Raw genomic sequence first — 23,738 nt, 5'->3', positions numbered from 1 at the left:
AAATGCTTCTGTCTCTACCACGGTAGATGAAATTAAAATTTTTCTGTAATATCACCCGTCAACGGATGATAACTTGACACGTGGCACACAAATCTATCCTCCAAGCAGAGCATATCATACTCACATCGGAGGGAGACATCCTCCCAATATAAAGCCAAAAGCCCTTTCCTTTCCCAGCATGGCATATCCGTAATTCTCGCGAAAGCTTAGCCCCAAAATGCAAACCTAAATCTCTCTCTCTCTCTCTCTCACTCTCACAGTACCCGTACACCCAAAATAAAATAAAAAAGAAAATCCCCCAAATTGTTTAATAATAATTTAGAGACCCAAGACCACCCCCACACGAGCTTCGTACAAGAAAGGGGCAATGAGTCACAATTCAGATTAGGTTTCACTCTCTCTCTCCGTCCTCGCTGCACTTGTCTTTGCGGCTAGGGTTTTTTTCTCTCTATATACACTCTTTCCATCTCTTGTAACTTTCCTTTTTTTCTTCTTTTGCTTACTTCACTACTTTCTTACAGATCTATTTATTCCGAGATTCATTTAATTACTTGAATAAAGAAAATCTCGATGGATGTTTTGCTGGAGTAGGGTTCTTCTGTGGGTCGCCTCTTTTTGGGTGAGCTTAGAAAGAACAAGGGAGAAAACAAGGGTTTTGGAGAGGAGGGTTAATTTGGGTGATATTTTATTTTGGAAGAAATGGCGACCATGAACCCTTTTGATTTGTTGGGAGATGATGATACTGGGGAACTATCATTGCTGATCGCTGCTCAGCAAAAGGCTGTCGCAGCCGCCACCAACACTGCTTCCGCCGCCTCCCCTAAAAAGGGGCCGGCTCAGTCTCAGGGTAAGCAGCAGCAGCCTGCAACTCAGGCTAAAGCGGCTAAGCTTCCTTCCAAGCCTCTCCCTCCTGCTCAGGCTGGTAAGCTTCTTTTACTCAAAATAAAAATTAGTAGTCATTTTGAGGTTTTTGTATTGTTTGCTTTATTTCGCAGAAATTATTCTGTTTTTTGTAAAAAAGAGAAAATCAATCTTTTTTCTGTTGAGTCTTTAGTTTAATGGGTTGTTTTAAGTTAAAGATATCTTTTTTAATGGTGTGGGGTTTAGAGTGGGTTTATGTTACTATGTTTCGGTTTCGTTTCTGGTACAGAGAGTGTTGGAGTTTGATTCTTTGTTTATTTGTTGATTCTTTCTGGTACAGATGTTAAACATTCACGCATGTGCATATGTCGTTCACGTGTCAGAGTATTTGTATGTCAGTTGTTTATTGGGTATGTGAGTTGTATTCTATTTTTGAGTTTGTGCGAGGAGATCTTGTTGGAATGTAACTATCTGGAGTATCTTATATTTATTCAATTAATTCTGAGAGTGAACAGAGCAAAATATTTGGAAAGTATATTGGTTTATTGCTGTGTCTTTTATTATATAAAGTAGGCATCTGCTGGTAGCTTTTATTACATCTTTGATGTTACTATCTAGGTTATTCGACATGCATTTATATATAATAGTCAGTATGAATCATGTCAAGTGCGAAAGTTCTGTTTTTTGAGGATTTTATGTGTTCTGTTTCTGGAACTGTGCTCTAACTGCTGCTATTAAGCTTTTTTGGGCTAATCACTGATGGCTGAGCATTTATTTATTTATTTATTTTAAGTGAGGGAGGCAAAGAGTGAAGGTCCCCGTGGTGGCGGCCGTGGTGGGCGTGGATTTGGACGTGGGCGTGGTGGTAGTGGTGGATACAGACGTGATTCTGCCAATGATGAGACCTCATTAAGCAACAGTGCTGTATCTGCTGGTCAAGGTGCTCCTGAAGAGGGAGAGAGTGGAAAGCCCTCTGAAAGGCGTACCTATGGTGGCCCTCGTCCTTACCGTGGTGGTCGCCGCGGTGGTTTCAGTAATGGGGAAGTTGGACAGGGGGAGCGACCTCGCAGGATGTATGAGCGCCATAGTGGGACTGGACGCGGGTAAAGTTTTGTTTGACTTAGCTTGGTGTGCTCTGCATTGCGGTGTTGTAATTAAGTCTTGAAACTGATGCTTTTTGTTTGCTGTTCCTGTCTGTAGAAATGAGCTCAAACGTGAAGGCTCTGGTCGTGGGAATTGGGGAACTCAGACTGATGAACTTACTCAGTGAGTTATATTTAGCGGTTGCAATCCCAACCTTTCAATAATATTATAAAATCATTATGTAGGTTTGTTCTTCTTTCCTCATTGTAGTTATCAAATTTAATAAAATATTGTTTTTGCCTTGTTCAGGGTGACTGAAGAAGTTGTCAATGAAAGTGAGAAGAATTTAGGTGATGAAAAGCCAGCAGGAGAAGAGGATGCAGGAGATGCTTCCAAGGAGAGCCCTACCAATGAACCTGAAGAAAAAGAACCTGAGGATAAGGTAGATTTACCTGACAATTTATCATTTAAGATGGTTATTAATGTCTGCAACCTTCGCCGGTTGTAAATTTAAGCTATTAACCATGGCTATTACCATGTGCAACCTCTGATATTGTTATTTTTTATAGGAGATGACTCTTGAGGAGTATGAGAAGGTACTGGAAGAGAAGAGGAAGGCTCTTCAGGCTCTCAAGACTGAGGAAAGAAAAGTAGATGCCAAGGAGTTTGCATCTATGCAGCAGCTTTCAAATAAGAAGTGCAATGATGAGGTCTTCATCAAATTGGTAAGACCTATTTAACACTTTGGGAAGTCTATCATTAATGATTTTTCTTATTAGTTGGCACATATTTATTAATCATTTGTTCCCCATAATTGCCTTATCCAGGGTTTCGAGAAGGATAAGAGAAAAGAGGCTTTTGACAAGGAAGAGAGAGCAAAAAAGGTATTGTTATATCCTTTTATTTTATCTGAGTTATAACTTACCTGTTTTGCAGTTTCCCTGAGCCTCTATGGAAGTTACAATGGACCAATATCCATTTTGGACATCAATTGTGCTGTGTTTTATATTTTATCTGTAATGCCTTTCTCTTCCCTGGCATTAAATTTTATCTGTAATCGGTTCTCTTCCATGGCCTTGAGGCATGAATATCAATTTAAATGTGTTTGTCAAGTGTGCACATTGCTCCTTTCACTTTTTAGTGTCTTTTTGGGCATGTACTGATCCTTATTCATACTTGTGGTGATGGTAGTCTGTCAGCATTAATGAATTTCTGAAGCCTGCTGAAGGGGAGAGGTACTACAACCCAAGTGGACGCGGACGTGGCCGTGGACGGGGTCCAAGAGGGTTTGGTGGAGGCAGTGCAGCCGGTAATGTGCCAGCACCTTCCATTGAAGACCCTGGGCAGTTTCCAACTTTGGGGGGCAATTGAGATTTCTATAGAACCACCCCGCTTACAATCTCGCTGGCTTTTTTTTTTTTTTTTTGGATTTTTGGGTTCTTTAAATTTTGGGCAGGAAATGGACTCAAATAATCTGGGTTTCCTGTTGCCAAAGGATCTCCTGAATTTTATGTTTTAAAATGTATATTTCAGTTTTCTTGTAGTGCCGCCTATTGTTATGCTGCTTTGATCTTACTGTCCCAACAAATTGGAGCCATGTTAAAACCATTTTACCTATGACTAGAAAACCATTGTTGCTCAGTTTTGTTTTGGAATAGATGGAACTATTTTCCTACTTTCTTTTCTCACTCTTCCAAAATGATGACACCAGGCTAGTTGTGTTTGCTCCTATTGTTCCCTTTAATCAAGATGAATAGCAATTCCAATGAAACTCCCAATATACCGTTTCTCATGAACACTTCCACTTGAAAATCTTTTCATCTGCCATGGTTGTCTTGGATCCATCAAGCAATAGGCTCTCTTGATCAGATTTAGTTAGAATGTCTGTGCTAACTAATATGAACCATATCTGGAGAAAACCCAAGAAAAGTGCCCCCTTCTACTTGAAAATCTGTTCATCTGCCGTGGTTGTCTTGTATCCATCAAGTGACAGGCTTTCTTGATCAGATTTAGTCAGAATCTCTTTGTTAACTAATATGAAACATATCTTTAGAAAACTCAAGAAAATTGCCTTCGATGAGGTTGATTTATTATGGTAATTATGGTAAATCTTTTTTTCTTTAACTATTATGTATATTATAAATGGCTATGCTAGAAAAGTCCGAACTGAAAAAGGTTTATTTTTGTCCCTTCCTTCTTTACTGAAAAATAAAATTGAGGCAATGCTCAGAAAATTGAACAGCGTGTCATGGTACGGTTGGAATTGATGAGCCTTTGGATTCTAGTCCACCGACAGACGCCATTCGTGTGAAAGGAATAACTCTTGCTTTTTTGTTTGTTTTAAAGGAATAAATTAGCTCTCTGACAGACAATGGCTTCACCCTTGAACAAACGTTCAGTAACTTGAGATTACTCGGATAATTTTGTACTCCAGTTAATGTTGGATTCCGCAAAAGCCGAGGCTTTGCTAATTGAATGAGTTGGCAGTGTCGTGACCAAAAATGCAGAACAAAAGGCTGTAAAACAGCCGACCTCTACGGAGTTTGGCCTCTGGCGGACATAGAAGAATCTTAAGAATAAAACAAAAGGCTAAAAGGTTTCAGAAATCACTAGCTAAGGCTGGCTTCAGATTAGCATACATCTTCACAGCACATCGGGTACCAATTATTCTACTTTAATTACTAAATCACAATTGTGTCGAGGGGGTCAGTGAGATCAGCTAGATCATTGATGCATTATCCAAATGCTACTAGCAAGTATCAGAACTCAGAAATGGTTGCCTCCAGAATCCACTGGCACCAAGTAGGGATGAGGGCTAGATACACTACTACCATTGGCCATCGGGGATGGATGAACCTAAAAATGGCTTTAGATACCATACGAGATGACACTGGGCCTCTAATGAGTTTTGGGGTCAATCTGAGTTCCAATGGTTAACTGCAGGAAGCTGAAGGTGGTTGGTTAAGATGAAGAGTTCTAATTCAGAATGCACTTAAAAGACATACAGTGGCATGCACGGTTAAAGAATCCATGACAGCAGGAAGAACACTATTATTTAATCAATAATCATACATTGTATAACCCTTCACATTAGCAAGTGTAGAAATGAATGAGATCCTCTAATGAGGTTGGTCCAGAAGGAATAAGTTTTCAACTGAAAAGAGTTAAGAAACACGTAAATCTTACATGCCATGAGAGGCAGCATACTGCAGAAGAAATAGAACATCCTAACACGCCACAGACTTCTAGGAAGAACAGCAGCCACTCTTTTGTGCAACAGGCTGTCCTCGGATCTGTACCGTTGCAGGCTTCGCATTGTTCATGGCTGGTTGGCTTGCCATTCTGCATTCAGAGGAAATTTAAGAAGTGAGTGAAACATGCAAAAGTAATTGACAATCAATGGAAACCAGAATTTGAGCATTCGTGAGGTAAATTACATCACAGCAAAATTGTTGATTTAGTAGTTGTTGGTTCAGATTGACATATAAACCCAAACAGCCAGGAGATACCATTCAACCGTACAGACTTCTAGAACTGCAATCACTTATCTTTGCACTTGAAACTACTAAAACTATTTATGAAAATGAATACGGGTACCTATCCTTGATGGAAGCAGCCATGGCCATGAAAGCCTGTTCCACGTTTGTGGCATCTTTTGCACTGGTTTCCATAAAAGGTATGCCAACTTCATCTGCAAATGCCTGAAAGAAGAAAAACAGCTATATGTAGAAAGGGATAGGGCAAGGAATGAAATATCACACCAACAGTAAATTTGATTATCTTACAGCTCTTCACAGCAATAACCTGCTATAAAGGGTTTCCCCAAAAGAAATTAATCTATGCTTTACATGCCAAACTAGCAATACCTTAGCAGTCTCAGATGACACAACTTTATTTGCAGTAAGATCACACTTGTTTCCAACCAGTAGTTTGTTAACATTATCACTAGCATAGCGATCAATTTCATTCAGCCACTGCTTGACATTATTGAAGCTTTCTTGGTCTGTCACATCATAAACGATCTAATAGAGGAGCCACCAGTAAAAGGGAAAAGTAAAAGAAATAAAAAATTATGAAAAATATAAATAAGGATTGAAACCACGAAAAAAGGAAGCAAAAGGAAAAGATCACCCACAATTATGCCATGAGCCCCACGATAGTAGCTGCTAGTGATTGTCCTAAATCGTTCTTGTCCAGCAGTGTCCCACTGTACATTATAGCAAGAGCAAACTAACTAGTTAATGATCAAGAAACCATTAAGAAGCTAAAATAATAAAATGCAAGTTTCAAGGTTTACGAGCAACTTAGTATGACTATATTAATAAAATCAAAATATACAAAAGGAAACAGTAGCAGCTGAAGAAGAACGTGAGCAGACAGCCCGTTCTCCCAATAGAGGCATACTACCTCAAAGGACCTACAATAAAAAATAGTCAAGGAAATGAATTAAATTAAAAAAAAAATCTGTACAGAAAGGAAAAACATACAATTTGAAGTTTAATGGTCTTCCCATCTTGCTCCACAGTACGTATTTTCTACCAAAAGAAAAGAGACAAAATTAGAATAATTGCTATAAATATTGGCATTTAAAAGTCCAGTTGGCACTAAGGACCGTCTACTCACAAAATCAACCCCAATGGTGCTTATGTAACTTTCTATGTATGAATCATCCTGCATTAAAAAATAAAAGTTCACATAATGATCAGGTTCAAGAATTAGCCGTGCAAAGCCATCCAAATATACAACTAAAAACAGCGAGAAGATTCCGATGCCAAAACTGTCCTTTTGTCCAAACAATAAAAACATTTCACCAAGTAAAGCACAAATTTTACTCATTCATACACAGTATACACAATAAAGCTTTTTAATCAATGATCATTACAATGGCAACATACCCACTAAAAATCAAACATGAATAAAAACATTCACATCATAGATTCTAAAAAATAAATACGTTTACTTTTAAATTCCAATTTCAAAAGAACTCTAGAAACTTACAGCAAATCTCAAAAGAAGACAAGATTTTCCAACGCCAGAATCTCCAATAAGCAGAAGCTTGAACAGATAGTCACTGTAAACGAGTGCAATCAGATAATTAACATACTTTTCAATAATGATTTTAACTGACATAGATAATAATAAAGAACAAATCAAAGCTCTCACCAAATTCCCTTTTTTTTTAAGAATAATTTCTAAAAAATAAACAAATCCCCAGTTGTAAATATGACAAAAATGGAAACAAAAACAGAAGAAAAAACACATATCAATTCCATCAACAGATCTGAACAAAATCTCATGATTCTAGGGTTAACTTTAACAACCACGATTATCGTCACACATAAAATTCATGTAATTCCAACGCTATCAAAGCGACGAATAAGAAATAACGTACCAAATTAGGAAAAGAAAGGAAAAACAAATTTTTTTAAAAAAAGGCTTAATCTAAACAACAACAGATACAAATTAAAACATATTAAATACGAATGTAGACAGAGACAGAGAGAGTTACTATTCAGGATTCATGGTAACCAAAAGATAAAAACGGGATCGTAGGATTAGGTCGCCGGAACCGAAATGAAATTTCCGGCGATATATCACCAAGATCTCGCACCGATTTCGCCGAAAAAAGTCAGCGGAGAAAAGATGAAGGAGGCCACGAGGAGAAATAGAAAAAAAGCAGAGGCTGAAATGACACGCAAGAGAGCCTGAGTCACAGAGATACACACCAATTCATTTCGTTTTAAATGACTTTCTCGGGATTTAACCCAAAATAAAAAGAATTTCTCGGGTCAACTAAATGGGCCCCCGACTTTTCGGCTCAAAGCATTTTAAAACTTTTGGGTAATGGATCTGGTCCACTTTGATTAAGGCCCCATACGTTTTTGGGCCTGTGGATCATTCCTACAAAGAACCCGAAACCCTCTTTGCTATTTAAAATTGATGATCTCATTATTTGGAAAGTTTGATTATTTTAGTTTATATTTTATCAGCATTGTTTTATTTCAATAATTGTCATTCAAGATCTATTATTAGTGTATAAATTTTTTTATACATTATCAATAAATTAAATATTATCATTTTGTTAATAAATAAATTTAATATTTTTTCTTTTATTCTTACTGACACTTTGCTTCCACTTAATGAGTATTTTGATACCAACTATAAATATTTTCACTCAATTTGGATGTTATTATTTTACTTGATTAAAAAAGTTTTAATCATGACATGATATTTGAAAAAACCTCTCAATTATGCAAGAATTTCAAATAAAATTTTATTTTTTATTTTATTTAATCAAATCACTATTTTTACTTTAGATCAAACAAGTCTTATAACTAATAATTGTCATTGTATACTCATATAGCATTAACATAATATTCACTTGATATTAATGTAAAAGTGAAAATATTATATGATCATATTATTATGTTGTATTATCATTTATTATAATATGTTAATATGTTACATTAATCTCATATTATATAAAATAATAAATAATATTTTAATAAATAATAATTAATTATTAAATATAAAATTTATTTAATTGAAAATAAAAATATAAAATTTTGATACAACTTATAAAAAAAATAATATCTTATTTAAATTTTGTTGAATAATTGAGCCGCTATTAATAAGTATTCTCACAAATTTCCATACGAGATTGGGTCATTCCCCTTTACCTTCCCCTAAACAAGTCCGGTCTGCTTGCTTTTTTTCGGCAAGGTCGGCAATTAATTGCACTTACCGCGTTCAAATTTCAAATCACTTCTTGACTTGTTGCTCATCAGCCCCCTAGTCATCTGTCTACATCTTTTAGCTACTATAGTACTGTTTGTACGTAATTAAATTTGCGACATGAAAAGTGAGGTCATCGATGGAGGAACCCTCCAAAACTGAACTACAGAGTTTCCTCTGTTTCGATCTATGTCACCAAGGTTTCCAACTTGCCAGAGAATCTACAACAACAAGTGGGACATAAAACCGGAGGGCAGACGCATCATCTTCCATGTGCCATCCATTAATACGAAGCTGAAAAGCTTGCTTAAATTTTTTCCTCTGCTCCTGTGTGATGAGCCATTTGATCCCTGTTTTTTTCCCCTTCTGGGTTTGATCACAAAATGCAAATGGGCAGACCAACATCTTCGTTAGCTGTAATCAAAGCTGTCCGAATTTGAGTTTTCAATGTTCTGTTGTACATTGAATGCTTCACATCATACGGAACACTACCTTAACAACTAAGAAGCTCATCCTCTGTTTTGTTTTTACTCCTGACGTACTAACAAGGAAAAGTTGATTTGCATCGCTTAGCAAACAATTCCTTCCCCCCAGAATGAAAAATCTAAGTAAAAAAAACGTGTGCAATATAAATACGCAAGTCCACGTAGCTGCAGGCTAGGCACTTTTAGCAGAATTGAAGCCTCAAGCCTCAAGCCTCAAGGTACGCCATGAACGTTACAGAGTGACTGCTTTGAAGAATCTACATGTACATGGATTTCATTTTCATGTTGTTTCATCATCATCAGTATCTTGAATAGGAGAGAAGATTTGGGTCATTTTTATCTTCCATTTTAGAAATTTTGTTTGCATTGTTTTTGTGCTGCCACCTTGTTTCTGACTTGTACTGGTCTCTTTGCATGGATCAACCAATAATTCACCAGGTAAGTTCTTGCCATCACTTCTAACCAATCAATGACCATCGCCATTAACAACATGCATGATGCCAGCCCACGGGCGTTGCAGTGATTTCCCAAATGAATTCTGTGATCATTGTTTTGATTTTTTCTTCAGCTTGTTCTTTGATTTGCCAGAGTTTATCAGTGCAAAACTTTCATTCCGGTTCAAACAAATTCTAGCTTTTCTTTCCCTTCCGATGAACAAGTCTGGCCTGCTTTGTTTACAAGGTTTGCTATTGAATCTTTTTACAGGATTCAAAAAACAGTTGCTGCTCTGTTTTGAAGACAAAATCTTGATACGTAGCACAAATCTTTCGGCCATTGCTTTCTGCTCATGCAAACTTGGTGTTACTATTTGGAAATTGTGATTTGTCTGCATTGTTTGATTTCAATAAACTCTTTATCTTAACGGAAATTTACCATCTTTAAACTTAATGTGACATTTTATACGCAATGAAAAAGAAAAAGAGACATCGATTTTCAAAACAAAACAGAAAGAGAAACTGGTTTTGGAAAAGAAAAAAAAAAGTGAAATCGATTTTGAAAAGGCTAATTGGAAAATTGAAAGAGGGCCTTTTGATTTGAGTGAGCTGCATTCGATTTTGGATTTTGGGTTGTTGTCTAGTTTTTCTTTTATTTTGATTTGAGGAAAGAAAGCCATGACATTAAAGAAAATCTAAGCGCAAAGGGATGTAATGGTAACCAAAAAGGGGCAAGGACACTGCAACTTCATTGTTTGAAACTCAAGGCCGTCAAATGCATCTTTAAATGCAGAAGAATGGTTATTTTTTCTTCTTTTTGTATCTTCATTAAAGAATGCATCTTCATTGTCTGAAATATAAGGTTCTAGATATGCGGACCAAGTTAGAGAGAGGCAGTTGAGTTCCAGTTATAGATTAGTCTATAGATTATTGAACTAAGCTTACTGGAAATGGTGTGAAATGAATCAAAATGGAAATGACATGATATGGTCTCCAAGATCCCGGAAATGTTTAAAATATTAAGTACATTTATCTTTGCATGCTCTGTTGAGAAGCCTTAAGGTTGAACTCATGTTATTAGTAACCAAACGTTTAGAATTTGAGAGGGAAACTGGTGCTTAATGGTATTGAATGATGCCAAACTTTCTGTGATTGTGCTTCTCAATTTTTCAGATGAATGAGCAAATCTTGTCGAGTACTTGCTGTAAGAGTAGTTGTTTGTTGATAGGAAATGTTACACCAGAATAAAATGCAGTAGACATATTAATTCATTCTATTCTGGATAGTAAATGCTGTGAGTAATATTGGCTTTTATGTGGCAGCTGAATCAAATGTAAATACAGACTCGAACATGCTTTTATTGCTTTAACACAAATTTTAGAGGCTAGAGCTACTTATGTTGAGAGGGGAGGGGACACAACACTGCGCTAGTTTATTGTTGTACTATATTCTCATAGCCATATGCATAGAAATACCAGATGATATCCCTGTATGGAAGATTTAATTGAGTGTAAAGCTAAAAGCTTTTGTAGCATATGATGTTAAACAACACTCTGCTGCAGTTCCTTTCATGCAGTCTTCTTAATCGAATCGATGAACCTTCTGTCTGCAATGTTGTTGCTTGAGATAAAATCAAGAAAATCTCTAAAACTGAACTCTTTGTAGGAGACAGGGTGTTCTTCATCCACAAGCTCTGGCACTGGTCCTATTTTCTTGTTTAAAGGAGGACTACGAAGACTCCCTATGGAAAGCCGCTTGTTCTCTGCGCTAAGTGCCACTTGATGAACAACACTTTTGCACTGTCCGTTGCTCATCACTTCGATTTGATCTCCCAATTGGACTATTAAGGCACCTTCAACAAGTGGAACAGAGAGCCAACTCTTGTTGTTGTCCCTGAGCTGTAGCCCTGGGACACTCTGGAGCAGGATGGTTAGTGTGCCATAATCTGAGTGTGGTGGCATACCTAATGTAAGGTCTGGTTCAGGACATTCTGGGTAGTAATTGATGGCCATGAGTTGACAGCCTTCTTCAATTTCCTCATGTAAGGTGCCAAATTTTAATCCTAAGGTTTCTAAGATGGCTTTCATTAGTTGCTTTTGTACCTCTTGTACTGCCTTTGCACACTTTCGCATTTTATCCCTTAGAGAAAAGATGAAAATTAGTTTAAAGTCAATGCACACAAGATTTGAGCATGATTGGAAATGGCATAAAAAAAATGGAAATCATGTGTTGTTCTCTACCAAATAGAAAAAAGACAAAAAGAGAAACTATAATTTGTCTTATTTATTTCCTCTTTTGTTCTTTCTTCCTTCTGGAAGATGTGAAGCATGCATTATAAAACATGATGTCATAAACAGCTCTTATACCAAGAAGATGCCAATTTTAGCAACATTGAAAACTTATGTTATCAAGTTCCAATCAAAACTGCTCATACTGTGTTGTTTCCAATTTTGCCTTTAGGATGTTGGGAAACTGGTTATTTTAAATAATTTACAACATAAAGTAGCTTACTTACTTGTAACTTGGAGGATTTGGAGGCCATAGATGGATCCAGTTTGAAATAGGATGGGAGTAATGCTTGATGAAGTCTCTCCTAAAGTGAACTTTATTGCTTGCATGATTCAAACTGGTGCCATACCTTACGGGGTCATGCACATTATCTGACAACAGAAGCATTGTCTCCTCACAAGGCAAGTTGAAAAACTCTGTTGCAGCATCTAGGGCATCATTCATGACGGAAAGAGGGATGCCATGATTTACCACCTGAAAAAACATGAGTGCTGTTACGTGGATAAAATTATATAATCATGCATGCATATCTTGCTACTATATGTAATTTTATGAAAATTGTGCTTTTAATGAGTGAACATCCTGCTGTATAGATATTGCATTTTGGTTATCTGGGTTGTCAAGCGGAATATACAGTGTAAATGCATATGCAAGATTTTCAATTTAAAGTCACATACACCCACACACATACTCTGCTGTCCACTGGAAATGCTAAACCTAGGATAAACACAAAGAGACACCTATATATTTTATGCTGAATTAAAATTCAGGACATTATGGAAAACTGACTAGTCTCACTACTTGGGGTTATAGTAATGTGGACTTGCAAACCATGAAAAATACCTGAAAGAACCCAAGTTCCTTACAGTTGCTTTGTATCTTATCAAGTGTAAGAGACCTTTGAGAAGCGTGGTGTAAGGGGGAAAGGTCTATAATGGGAAGGGTGGTGGTGAGGTCAAGAGCTGGGTTTGGGTGTTGTGACGGAGGAAGAACATAGCGGCGAGGCACATGAGGTAGCCCCATATAAAGAATTTATATGAGCAGCATCCCTCTCCTCCTCCTTCCATGTTTAAATTCTTTGCTAGTATATGGCGAATGATCATAGGTGCAGCCTGCCCTTCCTATTTATATGCTAAAATTTAAGGTAATTTTTCCTAAAGATCACGTCTATGTCATTAGTTTTCAGTGTACAGTTGCAATGTATTGAAAAATATATGGAACGGTGATCTTAAGTAGTAAGTAGCCTTTTTGTTCATAAATACAGAAGTGCAGATGATAGCAAGAGGACTTTAAGATTGATGGTGTCAAAAAGTCAAGGTGAACATGGGACCATAACGCCTTGATGCTGAACCTGAACGGGTACCAGGAACAAGGTTGCTATACAGTTGGGGTAACTCTCTCACACATCGCATGAAGCGTGAACCTTTTAGTATATTTCCATATTTTCAAAGTCAGACGTGAGACACCCCACGGTGGTTCATGTGGGAAATAGTCAGCACAAAACAAACCTTGATTAGAATATGTGTTTCTTTTTAACTTATGCTAGCATGATATTGCTGATGCGGTTAACATTGAACTTGTATGCTGCGTCCACTCTTGTTTGACTGCAGAGATAGATAGAATTACTCTTCTGACCCTCGGTTTCGATGCAACTTACTCTATTGGACAATTGGCCTAAAGAACAAAGAGCAGCAAGTCGAGGGTCTTTGAAGGTCAATTTTTGCTTGTAGAGCAAAACAGAGTCTCTCTCGTCTGGTAGGCTAGGCTTGGAATCTCGGGTTCACATCATGGCACAAACGGAATTCTTGTCATATCTTAGAAAAGAGAAGGATGGTGTGGTCTTCTTCAAATGTTTTTTACTCGAAACATTGATCCGACTACATGAAAAGAGGTTTGCAAACGTTCGTGACAGTTTACAGTTACGTGGTGACGTCTGTTATTCAGAAGTGGTTTTGGACAATGTCAAAGCCGACAGGATTAAAACCGCCCACAAGTATTGGCCCAGAAACTGGATTTGTTGGACACTAGATCTGCATCTAGCCCAATTTCCCCCCAAAAAAGGTTTGTGAATTATTCCGTCCAGGGTTCTTTGGATCTGAATCGCCCCTGCAGCCAGTCAAAATATCCGATGCAACTGACACCTGTTCGACAGAAAAAGACTGTGAGGTGTGTAATATTTGACGAGGATGTTTCAAGGCAGAGCTGGAGAGTGGAGACCGAACCAGCTTTACTGGGTAGAACAGTAAGTTTCAGTTGCATCGGGGCTTGCTTGGTGCTCGGTCGAGGCCTAAAATTTCCTTATGGTCCAATTGCAATTTCATTCTCTGCAGGCTTATAGTTTGAATTGCTTTGGGTCAGGCCGTGGATGGCAGGATGGACCAACTCTTTGCCCACAGAATTAACTAATTAACTACTGAAATAAGCTTCGAGAAGGACAAAATATTTAAATCTTAAGATCTTTACCCTAAATTTAATCATTTCATATTCAACCTTCACTTACTGTTCATGGTGACCAAGATAGTCATCACCAACTGGATTATGTGTACATCACGAAATTCTGATTCGTTACGCAAAGGGGTTGAAGAATTTGGCTCGGAAAGGGGATGGAAACTTTGACCGAGCATTTATCTACATTGGGTTTCTACAAAGGTAGGCCACAACATTGACCTTATATCTTCCATGCCAAGGTTGAATTGGTGTAGCTTATCTTGAAGTTGCCCGAGGTGAAGAAGCCATTGTTACTTCAAGAAGTGTGCAAACCGAATGATCGGGTCAAGTTAATCGATTTAATTGTATTTATTTTTGAATTAATTAAGTAATCAAATGAATCTAATCATCTTTCGATTAACTCCGTTTCAATCAAAAAAAAATTTTCACCTAAACTTTGTTTTCCAGTCATCCAAATTGTTAATAGTAGACCGTAAAGTCCAGAGCAGATTCTTGTGAATAAACAAAAGCAATGTTTTACCAAACCCCACCAACTCCTTAACCATTCATCGTCAAAGTCCGTGACGATCATATGCTGTACTTAACTAATACTCCCATAAACTTTATTAATATTTTTGAATAGGGGGAGATGGTGGGTTCATGATAACTAATCCCCGGCTATCTAGAGACACATTAGGAGGCAATTATGAATAAATTTATATGTTCACTAAAGAAGTCATTGTTCCTTCGAAGTTTCAAATTATTCTCTTTTCAGCTTTGGCTTATACATCTCTGCTCCAAAGTTCTTTTTTCAGGGTAGTTTCTATTTGAATTGATTTGGCTTGATTAGGTTGGTGATGTATTGGCCTAGTGGGTTAGGTAATGATGGGAAATGTGGTGAAGAGAACAGGATCAATTCAACCCTGTCTCATTTCATACAACTGGATTCTCTGAAAGTATTGAATGGAGGTGATTTGGGTTTACTTCTGTATCACATAAGCCAAAGATTTTGAAATGCAATGCCTTGGCTGAATATTAAGGAGAATACAATAAGTTTAAGATTTATCATAACCATCGAAATTTAAATAAAAAACTCGTCAATTTCAATTGAGTGAATTTTCAATAACTGTCACCTTGTTAATTTATACTCAATTCGTTCAATATTCTTTATTCATCTCTCTCTTGAAATGTATCAAAATAAAAAAAATTTAGACATTGAATATTTTAATTTTTTTATATTGCGGATTGATTTTCATATTTTTTTATCTTTTTATATTAAAAAAGTATTGAACATCTATGTTATAAAAAAATCTTTTAATTTCAATACATAATATATATAAATTAAAAAATATATATTTTAAAACGAAAGAAACAAAAAACTAGGGAGAAGGTGGGAGCCAAACCTACCATAAGCTTTTTGATTGAAGTCAGAAGAGCGAAGGCAGCCCCATATGTCTATGCATATATTCAAATTTATTTGGTGAAGGACAAGATAGAAGAATATTAAGCTAACAATTATTATAGTCTTAAGTAAGAATAAAACTGAAAGAGAGCTTGACTTTTGCTTCTATAAATGTTAACATCACCTTTCTCTATATAACAATACAACCGTGCTAACAAGCCCCTTGTGCCGTCCTCCTCTTTTCTTTTTTTTCTTTCCTTCTCCAAGCAAAGGCTTTTGAAACATATGGCTTTAGCGGCTGCTTTCCTCCTCCTTCTGCTGGCCACTCCGGCAGCTTACGCCGTGCAATACACCGTAGGTGACAGCGCCGGCTGGACCACTGGTGGTGATTACACAACTTGGGTTCAAGGGAAAACGTTCAACGTAGGAGACACTCTTCGTAAGTAGTAACTTACCACATTCAGTAATTTAATTGAATTAATTAAAAATATAATTTCGTTTTTGTATTATGGAATAGTCATTTTTAAGAATGATCATTTCTTAAAAATATGAAATAATTATTATCGGTGTCTTTGGTATTTACTATTTCAATTTTTGCAAGATAAAGTCTAAATACTTTAGAACATTTTGTGGATTTTTTTTTTCAATTAATATTATGTGTATGGATAATTTGCGTTTCTGTGCGAGATCAGGCTGCTAAATTTTTGAATTTATAAAAAAAATTAAAATTTTTAATTAAAAAAACACCACAAAATGATATGTGAAACGAATTAAATTCACACATTATAATTGAAAATTGACTTTTTTTTTTGTTTTTATTTCTCTGTAGTGTTTACATACGGTGGCAGCCACAAGGTGGACGAAGTATCCAAAAGTGACTATGACAACTGCAACAGCGGAAATTCTCTAAAATCCTACAGCAACGGTAACACCGTCATCACTCTGTCCACCGCAGGCTCGATGTATTTCATATGCCCCACCGCGGGACATTGTGCGGGAGGCATGAAGCTAGCCATCGACGTCGTAGCAGCCAGTGGCAACACGCCCTCCACCTCATCTCCTCCGTCTGGTTCACCTAGTGGCTCATCATCATCACCCCCGCCACCGCCTAGCCGTAGCGGAGCACCTAGCATCATGAATAATAGCGGTTTGATTCTAGGCTTTTCGCTCGTGTTGGGAGCCGTCCTTGCAGTTATGAGCTAGGGGAGAGGCAGTGCTATATTGTTATTGCTTTCGTTTTGCTCAATATTCTGTGTGATTTTTTTCCCCTTTCTGTACCCAGAGATATAGATTTATGTCTAAATAAATTATCTTGATTTATGATTAAAAATGGGTTTTATTTTTAATTATTCATCATTATCAGAACTATGAGAAATATCCAATTATACGAGACTGACAAAATATAACTTCTAACGTGTACTGATAAGCTTTAAACTCTCGTACATGAACGTTTCAAAGAACTAAAATATGGCTGAATTGAATGCTCCTGGCAGCAAATTGCAAGGTTTCAACAGAAGATTAACTGGTCCAACAAAGTCACAGCTAAGAACCCAGTCATATTTCAGTTAAAAGAGAAAATGTGGAGCATAACAGGAAGTGTTGACATGACTTGACAGCAACAGCATAACCATAATTTAATGTTTTCGATGCACCAAGTTAATTAGTTTAGGGTTCGGTAAGACATCATTGTCTGATGAGTAACACGTTGTCTTTATTCTATTAGTCAATCATCACCTAAACTCGAGACAGTGATTAATAAAATTCAATAAAAAATTTAAAAAAATAACTTTTTTTATAAAAATATTTTAAAAATAATTATCAAAATAAATTTAATTATTTTTAATTATATTTAATTATAACTTGATAAATATATTTTTAAAATTATTTAAATAAATTAAATTATTTATCATAATTTCTCTACATTTGTGTTTTTAATTTTTCTCACTTACCATCCTACTCTCTCTTATTTTATCAATTTTTTTTGACATTCGTCTGCTATACTCTTGATTTCTCTTTCTCGTATTTTCAGATTTCTTTTCCTACACTTTCAATACAATAAGTGATAGTTTTGATATACTTGGTAGGTGGTTATTTGGAAAATTTAAATTTTAGATATTTTAGATAAAACTAAAACAGTAGAAATAATCATAAATGTTTAAAATAACTTTTAGTTGGATTAATTCGAAACCTAATCCAATAAACTCAAAATTTTGAAATTTATAAACCATGTTTTGAAAGAATTTTTTTTTTTAGTCGAAATAGGTGCTTTAGATAAGAAAATTTGTGTTTTAATTTATGAAAATATGTTAAAGACACTTTAATAAGTGTCAAATTATCCCAAAAAAAAAAGAAATGAAGAGAGTTGAGAAGATTTGAAGTTTTAGTTTATAAATAACAACATCATTTTAAGTAATAAAGTATAACAAAATGTATTTAAATATAACGTATAATAATAATATTTTTTTAACATGGTGTGTAATAATGTTTTTTAACCATAACGTGTAACATGTTTTTGTACCTGACTTGTAATAACAATATTTTTTTTTGCATGACGTATAACAATTTAACTATAGTGTGTATCATATTTTTGTACATAATGTGTATCAACTTAACTATGGTGTGTATCATGTTTTTGTACATAATGTGTATCAACTTAACTATGGTGTGTCACATGTTTTTGTATATAAAGTGTAACAACCTAACCATAACGTGTAACATATTTTTGTACATAACGTGTAATTTTATTAAAAATAATTTTGATTAATTTAGTTAAAAATAATTAAAATTATAAAGAGAGTTATTTTTTAAAATATCTTATCTTTAAGGTTTTTTTTAACATACCCTTAAAAAGACATGATATCTTCCCATAAGGATCCAAAACATTAATTTCAAATATCCATATATTGAAATTAATTTAACTTTCTTTTGACTGCATCCACCATTGGAAAGGAAATAGAATGGCAAATTGAGTTGTAAGGAAGACAATGAATAGAAGTTGTTTTATTTTTAATTGATTTGTTGAACTTGTGCAATTTGTAAATTTTATTTTTGGTATTTTAATTTATATTTAAATAAAAAAAACTCTTCTAAGGTAAGAAAATGACTATAAGCTTGGCCCAAAGCAAAAACAGCAAAGGACCAAGAACTGAGTTTTGGGGTGGGCCGGCTAAGTCGGCAATAGATTTACAAACGGACCTATTAACAGATCCAGAAACAATCCCTTCGGTAGGAGTCTGGTTTCTGTATTTACTGTTTAGTCGAGAATCTGGTAAAAATTTTTTAAATTGAAATTTTAACGTAAATGTACGTGTGTTAATGTAATAAGTAATAATAATATTTTTTATTATATTAATTAATTAAATATAATTTTAATATTAAAAATAATATTTTTATAAAATTAAATTAAAATTTAAATAATTTTTAAATAAATTTCAAAATTACTTACATTGTTATCTTAAAATAAATAAATTTAAAATATATATATATATATATTATTTACTTGTAAGTTTTTATTATTTTTTAAAAATTTTATTTATTGACCTTATGGTTACTGCGTTCACCCTTTACTAGGAGTCGTGAATCTGAGAGAGAGACAGAGGGAAAACATGGCGGCCGAGGAGGACAGCGGAGAGTTTTACCTCCGTTACTACGTGGGGCATAAAGGGAAATTCGGGCACGAGTTTTTGGAGTTCGAGTTCAGGCCGGACGGGAAGCTCCGATATGCCAACAATTCCAACTACAAAAACGACACCATGATCCGCAAAGAGGTCTTCCTTACCCCTGCCGTTCTAAAGGAATGCCGCCGCATCATCTCCGAGAGCGAGGTCCTCTCTGTCTCTCTTTAAAACCTTTCCTTTGCCTTAATTTTTTTGCAATTTCTTCTGTTATTCAACTTTGGCTAGGGTTTTGCAGAAACAGCTAGCGAAATTAGTCACCTTATTTCTGGTGGGAAAGTGGAATTATTTTTTTAATAATTAAGGAGTTAGGATTGGGTTTTCGCCTTTTGTTTGCAATTTTGGGTTGATGTCAAATTTTTGTAATTTTTGTTCTTTTACTACTTTAAACTTTTCAAGTTCTTCCTTTTCCACCTCTGGTTCTAGATTTTACAGCTGTTTGGTAACCTATAGGTGAAAATCTAACCACATTATGTCCTTTTGATAGGTTAAATTAGATGTAGTGCTTAGATGATGATAGATTATTTCTATGATTTATGGTAAATTTTTGTTCTTTTAATGCTCAGTTGGGTTTATATTTGCTGTTTTAATGGTTGTATGGTTTCTGATATTGTTAATATCTGTTGGTTTATGTAGATCATGAAAGAAGATGATAACAACTGGCCTGAGCCTGACCGTGTTGGACGACAGGAGCTTGAGATTGTGATGGGGAATGAGCATATCTCCTTCACTACTTCAAAGATTGGGTCCCTTGTTGATGTTCAGAGCAGTAAGGATCCCGAAGGGCTTCGCATATTTTATTATCTGGTTCAGGTCAGCTAATATACATGGCCAACCTGCTATCTTATTCTCCTTCATTTTGCTTTTGTCTTTTATCATTGAGCGTGGGGATGTGGTTTAATTTCCTGTTTCTTCTTTTCTTGTTTACTGCATCATGTTCTTCAACATGGTAATGTGAAAACAAAGATGATTTTGGTTTTATTGATTGTCACTTGTAACTGTTGACTGATTTTTATTTGCTTATGCTTTGGTACTTTGGTTTCGTGTTTGCTTTTAAATTGCAATGCTGAAAGACAAGACTATAGTTGAATTTTTGAATTAAGAAAAGCAGTTAGGATCCATATTGGAACAAATTTGACTGATGAGTCAAGGGTGATGATCGATATGCTTACCACCCTCATTATCCAAATAGAAATTAAAGAACATTATATGCCTCTGCATGGTCGTGCTTGAAATCTGACTACACTTCTGCCTGGAAGTGGAAGAGCTTTATAATTGTTGTCTTCAGCAGTTAACTGATTCCTTGTGCTCATGCGTGTGTGTGTGTAGTAACTCTTGTTCTGCTAACATAAAGCATTCTGCAATGTTTATTGGTTCCACTGCCATCTGCTTATCTATCTCTGGTCTTATTGGCATTTTATGTATTGCAGGACTTGAAGTGCTTTGTATTCTCTCTCATCTCGCTCCACTTCAAGATCAAGCCTATTTAAAGAATGATAATCGTCTGCCATACAGAGGTGTCACAAGGGGTGTGTCTGCTTTTGTTATAGCTACCATTTCTTTTGCTCTCCTTTTCCCTCTTTTCTTTTTGAACTCGTTTAGCTTAGTGTGTGGTTGTATGAGTGATTACAGTGATTTTGGAACTTTGGGCGAAATGCATCGAGTCTGTTATGAAAAGCGTTACTGGTGCACTTGTTTTCTTTCAGTAATATTTTGAAGCCTTTTCAGCATCGATTATTTTATGATGAATTACTTCTTACATCTAAAGTTTTCTGAGCTAAGCACGATTGAATTTGTCCTTCCTTGAATCAATTGAACAGGTTGAACCTCTAAATTGAAGTCATATCTGATACTGGATGGACTTCTTTGTTGATAATGGCTTAGCTTGAGTTAACTAAAAGTGACCAAGTTTGCACAGCCATAGCTTATGTTATGCATTCTTACAGGCTCGTAATGAGCTCTTTGGTGAATGAAATCTTTCTAAGTTGCTTTTATTTATCTATACATGTCTCTCACCTTAAGTCCTTAACATTTCAAGACTTACACGTAATTCTGGCCCTTCTAGAGAATTCTCTGTCAAATTGACTTGTCAATGTGATCTTTTTCGTTGGATTCAATATGCCAACTCGACATTATAGTGTTTCCGTGAGCTTACCTGTACTCATTTCTCTTATTTCACTCGAGAATTGTGTTCTTTGATTTATGCATGATTTTTTTATTTAAAAAATAAAATTAAATTTCCGTACTCTCAATTTACAAAAAAATTTAATTTATTTTGAAGACATATTCTTATTTTGATTTAATTTTATGCATGCAGATTTTATTCTCAAATTACCTTATATAAAAACAAAATCAAAATTATCTTACGAGTGCATTTTTTTATATCAACTTGATTTTACGTATTTAAGAAATTTATTGCAAAGTATTTTATACGAGAATCGAGTTCTAATTGATAAATTAGAAATTTTCTTTCTTAGCAACTGAGTTAATTCGGACAAATTATTACGTGAGTAATTATAAGAAAAAGATAAATATAATGCTACCCGTTAATCGTATTTTATTTGTGCTTAGTGTCGTTAATCACAATTCATAATTTTTCTTCAATTTTCGCTTTTTTTTAAACACTAAAATCAATTAATGCGACACTCCCAATATGTGCGACGGAATATTCCATTAAGCTTAGTTGATTGCAGTTAAAAAGATGAAAAAGAGGGGAAAAAGGAGGGTGAAAAAGGTAAATAAAAACTTGAAAAATATCCCCACGTCAGACGAATCGGATACTCTCTTTGCAACTAGGGTTAGGGCCTTCTACGTATTATCTATATAAAGACCTTTGCTTTCTTGTTCTCTCCGCATAAACACTGAACGGAAGCAAGGAGGCGACAGTCACCGGGACAGAAAGGAAGAGAAAGATGGAGCAAACATTCATCATGATAAAGCCTGATGGGGTCCAGAGAGGCCTGGTATTGCTTCCGCTTCACTCTTATCTAATTTCATTTTTGCCTTATTTTATTTAAGTCTCCGATGGTTTGATTTACTTAATTAACAAAGGAGAATTTTGGGTTTTCAATTGTTTTTAGGGGCAAGAACTTTTTAGTTAAGTTGTTCTTAGATCTGGTAAAATATTGGGATTGAGAAGAAAATAATGGGCTGTTTTAACTTTGATTCATATACAAAGTATATGAACATCGATTTTAGTTTTCTTTCAATCTTTTGCATGTTAAGGCAATAGAATCGAAGACCATCAGATGAGTTTTTGAATATCTTTATTTGGGGCCTGTGAAAGGCTTTCCCTTTTTCCAATGTAGTATGGTAGAGATTGAGAAATTTTGTTCACAAGGATATTCTTATGGCTTTCAGGTTGGTGAAATCATTGGCAGATTTGAGAAGAAAGGGTTCTATTTGAAAGGTAAATCTATCATATTTGCTGATGTTTCTGAGTGTTTTTAGAATTGATTCTGTGTTTTCTAAGTGCCTGAAGGATGATCGAGTGTTTTCTCAATACTTCAGTAATGCTTGAATTCAACAGACAAAACGGATGTTGTTGGTTTTCGAAATCTATTGGGATTATTAGTATATGATTTTGAGTGGAATGTGGCTTATCTCACTTTGGATATTATCTAATTTAGGATTGAAACTCATCAATGTGGAACGTGCCTTTGCTGAGAAGCACTATGCCGACCTGTCTGCAAAGCCCTTCTTTAATGGACTTGTAGAGTACATCATCTCTGGTCCTGTTGTCGCTATGGTTTGGGAGGGTAAGAATGTTGTTACCACCGGTCGCAAGATTATTGGAGCCACAAACCCAGCTGAGTCTGCTCCGGGAACCATCCGCGGTGACTATGCAATTGACATTGGCAGGTATAATTAGCTTGTCTCCTCTCTCTATTTTCAATTATTAGAACCATTGCCGTTTTCGTTATTTACCCCGTGAATATGTGTTGGTTTGGGCTCTGCTTTTTGCAGGAATGTGATTCATGGAAGTGATTCAGTTGAGAGTGCAAGGAAGGAAATTGCCTTGTGGTTCCCTGAATGCCCTGTTAACTGGGAGAGCAGCCTTCATCCCTGGATCTACGAATAGAGATTTCTTGGTCTTGAGCTGTCGCCCGCCATGGCATTTCAGCTCATACCCCCGTTTCCTTTTTGCCATATTACTGAACTTTTGTATTAAGTGGACTTTGTTTAGGTTATGGTAGCGTTTAAGATGTTTGTCGGAAGCCAGTATTATTATGCAGCGTGTGCTGAAACTTTGTAGCATCTGGGTATTGGTTTGTATGAGTAGAATTCCAGTATTTTAATGCACTCTTGAAACGTACCTCATGATTTATTCATACTTTTCAGCATCACA

At 35.7% G+C, this 23,738-nt stretch overlaps 6 protein-coding genes across 6 annotated transcripts; 4 read left to right on the top strand and 2 right to left on the bottom strand.

Annotated features, from left to right (window-relative positions):
• The first annotated feature begins 394 nt into the window (after window positions 1-394).
• LOC110413468 (RGG repeats nuclear RNA binding protein A-like) lies at window positions 395-3,512 on the top strand. The gene is made up of 7 exons (XM_021424290.2): window positions 395-922; window positions 1,655-1,964; window positions 2,062-2,127; window positions 2,254-2,386; window positions 2,514-2,669; window positions 2,772-2,828; window positions 3,136-3,512. The coding sequence occupies exons 1-7, from the start codon at window positions 700-702 to the stop codon at window positions 3,313-3,315; spliced, it is 1,125 nt and encodes a 374-aa protein (XP_021279965.1). The 5' UTR covers window positions 395-699; the 3' UTR covers window positions 3,316-3,512.
• A 1,467-nt stretch (window positions 3,513-4,979) lies between these two features.
• RA-5 (RAS 5) lies at window positions 4,980-7,683 on the bottom strand. The gene is made up of 8 exons (XM_021424291.2): window positions 7,454-7,683; window positions 6,943-7,015; window positions 6,568-6,615; window positions 6,432-6,479; window positions 6,080-6,151; window positions 5,811-5,966; window positions 5,542-5,645; window positions 4,980-5,286 (listed from the first exon to the last, which is right to left on the bottom strand). The coding sequence occupies exons 1-8, from the start codon at window positions 7,465-7,467 to the stop codon at window positions 5,190-5,192; spliced, it is 612 nt and encodes a 203-aa protein (XP_021279966.1). The 5' UTR covers window positions 7,468-7,683; the 3' UTR covers window positions 4,980-5,189.
• Window positions 7,684-11,011: 3,328 nt separating this feature from the next.
• LOC110413243 (2-oxoglutarate (2OG) and Fe(II)-dependent oxygenase superfamily protein) lies at window positions 11,012-12,910 on the bottom strand. Its single transcript, XM_021424013.2, has 3 exons — window positions 12,731-12,910; window positions 12,114-12,361; window positions 11,012-11,737 (listed from the first exon to the last, which is right to left on the bottom strand). The coding sequence occupies exons 1-3, from the start codon at window positions 12,908-12,910 to the stop codon at window positions 11,167-11,169; spliced, it is 999 nt and encodes a 332-aa protein (XP_021279688.2). The 3' UTR covers window positions 11,012-11,166.
• A 2,989-nt stretch (window positions 12,911-15,899) lies between these two features.
• LOC110414073 (uclacyanin-3-like) lies at window positions 15,900-17,046 on the top strand. Its single transcript, XM_021425138.2, has 2 exons — window positions 15,900-16,155; window positions 16,546-17,046. The coding sequence occupies exons 1-2, from the start codon at window positions 16,002-16,004 to the stop codon at window positions 16,917-16,919; spliced, it is 528 nt and encodes a 175-aa protein (XP_021280813.1). The 5' UTR covers window positions 15,900-16,001; the 3' UTR covers window positions 16,920-17,046.
• A 2,212-nt stretch (window positions 17,047-19,258) lies between these two features.
• On the top strand, window positions 19,259-21,120 carry MAGO (mago nashi family protein). The gene is made up of 3 exons (XM_021424823.2): window positions 19,259-19,540; window positions 20,027-20,203; window positions 20,821-21,120. The coding sequence occupies exons 1-3, from the start codon at window positions 19,322-19,324 to the stop codon at window positions 20,878-20,880; spliced, it is 456 nt and encodes a 151-aa protein (XP_021280498.1). The 5' UTR covers window positions 19,259-19,321; the 3' UTR covers window positions 20,881-21,120.
• Window positions 21,121-22,208: 1,088 nt separating this feature from the next.
• Window positions 22,209-23,705, top strand: LOC110413357 (nucleoside diphosphate kinase B). The gene is made up of 4 exons (XM_021424131.2): window positions 22,209-22,353; window positions 22,751-22,799; window positions 23,020-23,251; window positions 23,357-23,705. The coding sequence occupies exons 1-4, from the start codon at window positions 22,303-22,305 to the stop codon at window positions 23,469-23,471; spliced, it is 447 nt and encodes a 148-aa protein (XP_021279806.1). The 5' UTR covers window positions 22,209-22,302; the 3' UTR covers window positions 23,472-23,705.
• The last annotated feature ends 33 nt before the right edge of the window (window positions 23,706-23,738 follow it).

Source organism: Theobroma umbraticum, unplaced genomic scaffold (genome assembly GCF_002168275.2).
Source record: "Theobroma umbraticum cultivar Fairchild unplaced genomic scaffold, ASM216827v3 scaffold_4.1, whole genome shotgun sequence".
Classification (NCBI taxonomy): domain Eukaryota; kingdom Viridiplantae; phylum Streptophyta; class Magnoliopsida; order Malvales; family Malvaceae; genus Theobroma; species Theobroma umbraticum.
This window is presented reverse-complemented; position numbering and strand designations above follow the sequence as displayed.

What these genes read in the sequence shown, in the direction of transcription:
- LOC110413468 (XM_021424290.2), top strand. Translation starts at nt 700, where the DNA reads ATGGCGACCATGAACCCTTTTGATTTGTTGGGAGATGATGATACTGGG. An exon ending in CATAGTGGGACTGGACGCGG is followed by an intron (nt 1,965 to 2,061) that starts GTAAAGTTTTGT and finishes TCCTGTCTGTAG; the next exon opens with AAATGAGCTCAAACGTGAAG. An exon ending in CAGACTGATGAACTTACTCA is followed by an intron (nt 2,128 to 2,253) that starts GTGAGTTATATT and finishes TGCCTTGTTCAG; the next exon opens with GGTGACTGAAGAAGTTGTCA.
- RA-5 (XM_021424291.2), bottom strand. An exon ending in GTGGGGCTCATGGCATAATT is followed by an intron (nt 5,967 to 6,079) that starts GTGGGTGATCTT and finishes CTCCTCTATTAG; the next exon opens with ATCGTTTATGATGTGACAGA. An exon ending in GCTGCTTCCATCAAGGATAG is followed by an intron (nt 5,287 to 5,541) that starts GTACCCGTATTC and finishes CTCTGAATGCAG; the next exon opens with AATGGCAAGCCAACCAGCCA.
- LOC110413243 (XM_021424013.2), bottom strand. Translation starts at nt 12,910, where the DNA reads ATGGGGCTACCTCATGTGCCTCGCCGCTATGTTCTTCCTCCGTCACAA. An exon ending in AGGAACTTGGGTTCTTTCAG is followed by an intron (nt 12,362 to 12,730) that starts GTATTTTTCATG and finishes ATGTTTTTTCAG; the next exon opens with GTGGTAAATCATGGCATCCC. An exon ending in CCAAATCCTCCAAGTTACAA is followed by an intron (nt 11,738 to 12,113) that starts GTAAGTAAGCTA and finishes CTTTTCTCTAAG; the next exon opens with GGATAAAATGCGAAAGTGTG.
- LOC110414073 (XM_021425138.2), top strand. Translation starts at nt 16,002, where the DNA reads ATGGCTTTAGCGGCTGCTTTCCTCCTCCTTCTGCTGGCCACTCCGGCA. An exon ending in CAACGTAGGAGACACTCTTC is followed by an intron (nt 16,156 to 16,545) that starts GTAAGTAGTAAC and finishes ATTTCTCTGTAG; the next exon opens with TGTTTACATACGGTGGCAGC.
- MAGO (XM_021424823.2), top strand. Translation starts at nt 19,322, where the DNA reads ATGGCGGCCGAGGAGGACAGCGGAGAGTTTTACCTCCGTTACTACGTG. An exon ending in GCATCATCTCCGAGAGCGAG is followed by an intron (nt 19,541 to 20,026) that starts GTCCTCTCTGTC and finishes TGGTTTATGTAG; the next exon opens with ATCATGAAAGAAGATGATAA. An exon ending in TATTTTATTATCTGGTTCAG is followed by an intron (nt 20,204 to 20,820) that starts GTCAGCTAATAT and finishes TATGTATTGCAG; the next exon opens with GACTTGAAGTGCTTTGTATT.
- LOC110413357 (XM_021424131.2), top strand. Translation starts at nt 22,303, where the DNA reads ATGGAGCAAACATTCATCATGATAAAGCCTGATGGGGTCCAGAGAGGC. An exon ending in ATGGGGTCCAGAGAGGCCTG is followed by an intron (nt 22,354 to 22,750) that starts GTATTGCTTCCG and finishes TATGGCTTTCAG; the next exon opens with GTTGGTGAAATCATTGGCAG. An exon ending in TATGCAATTGACATTGGCAG is followed by an intron (nt 23,252 to 23,356) that starts GTATAATTAGCT and finishes TGCTTTTTGCAG; the next exon opens with GAATGTGATTCATGGAAGTG.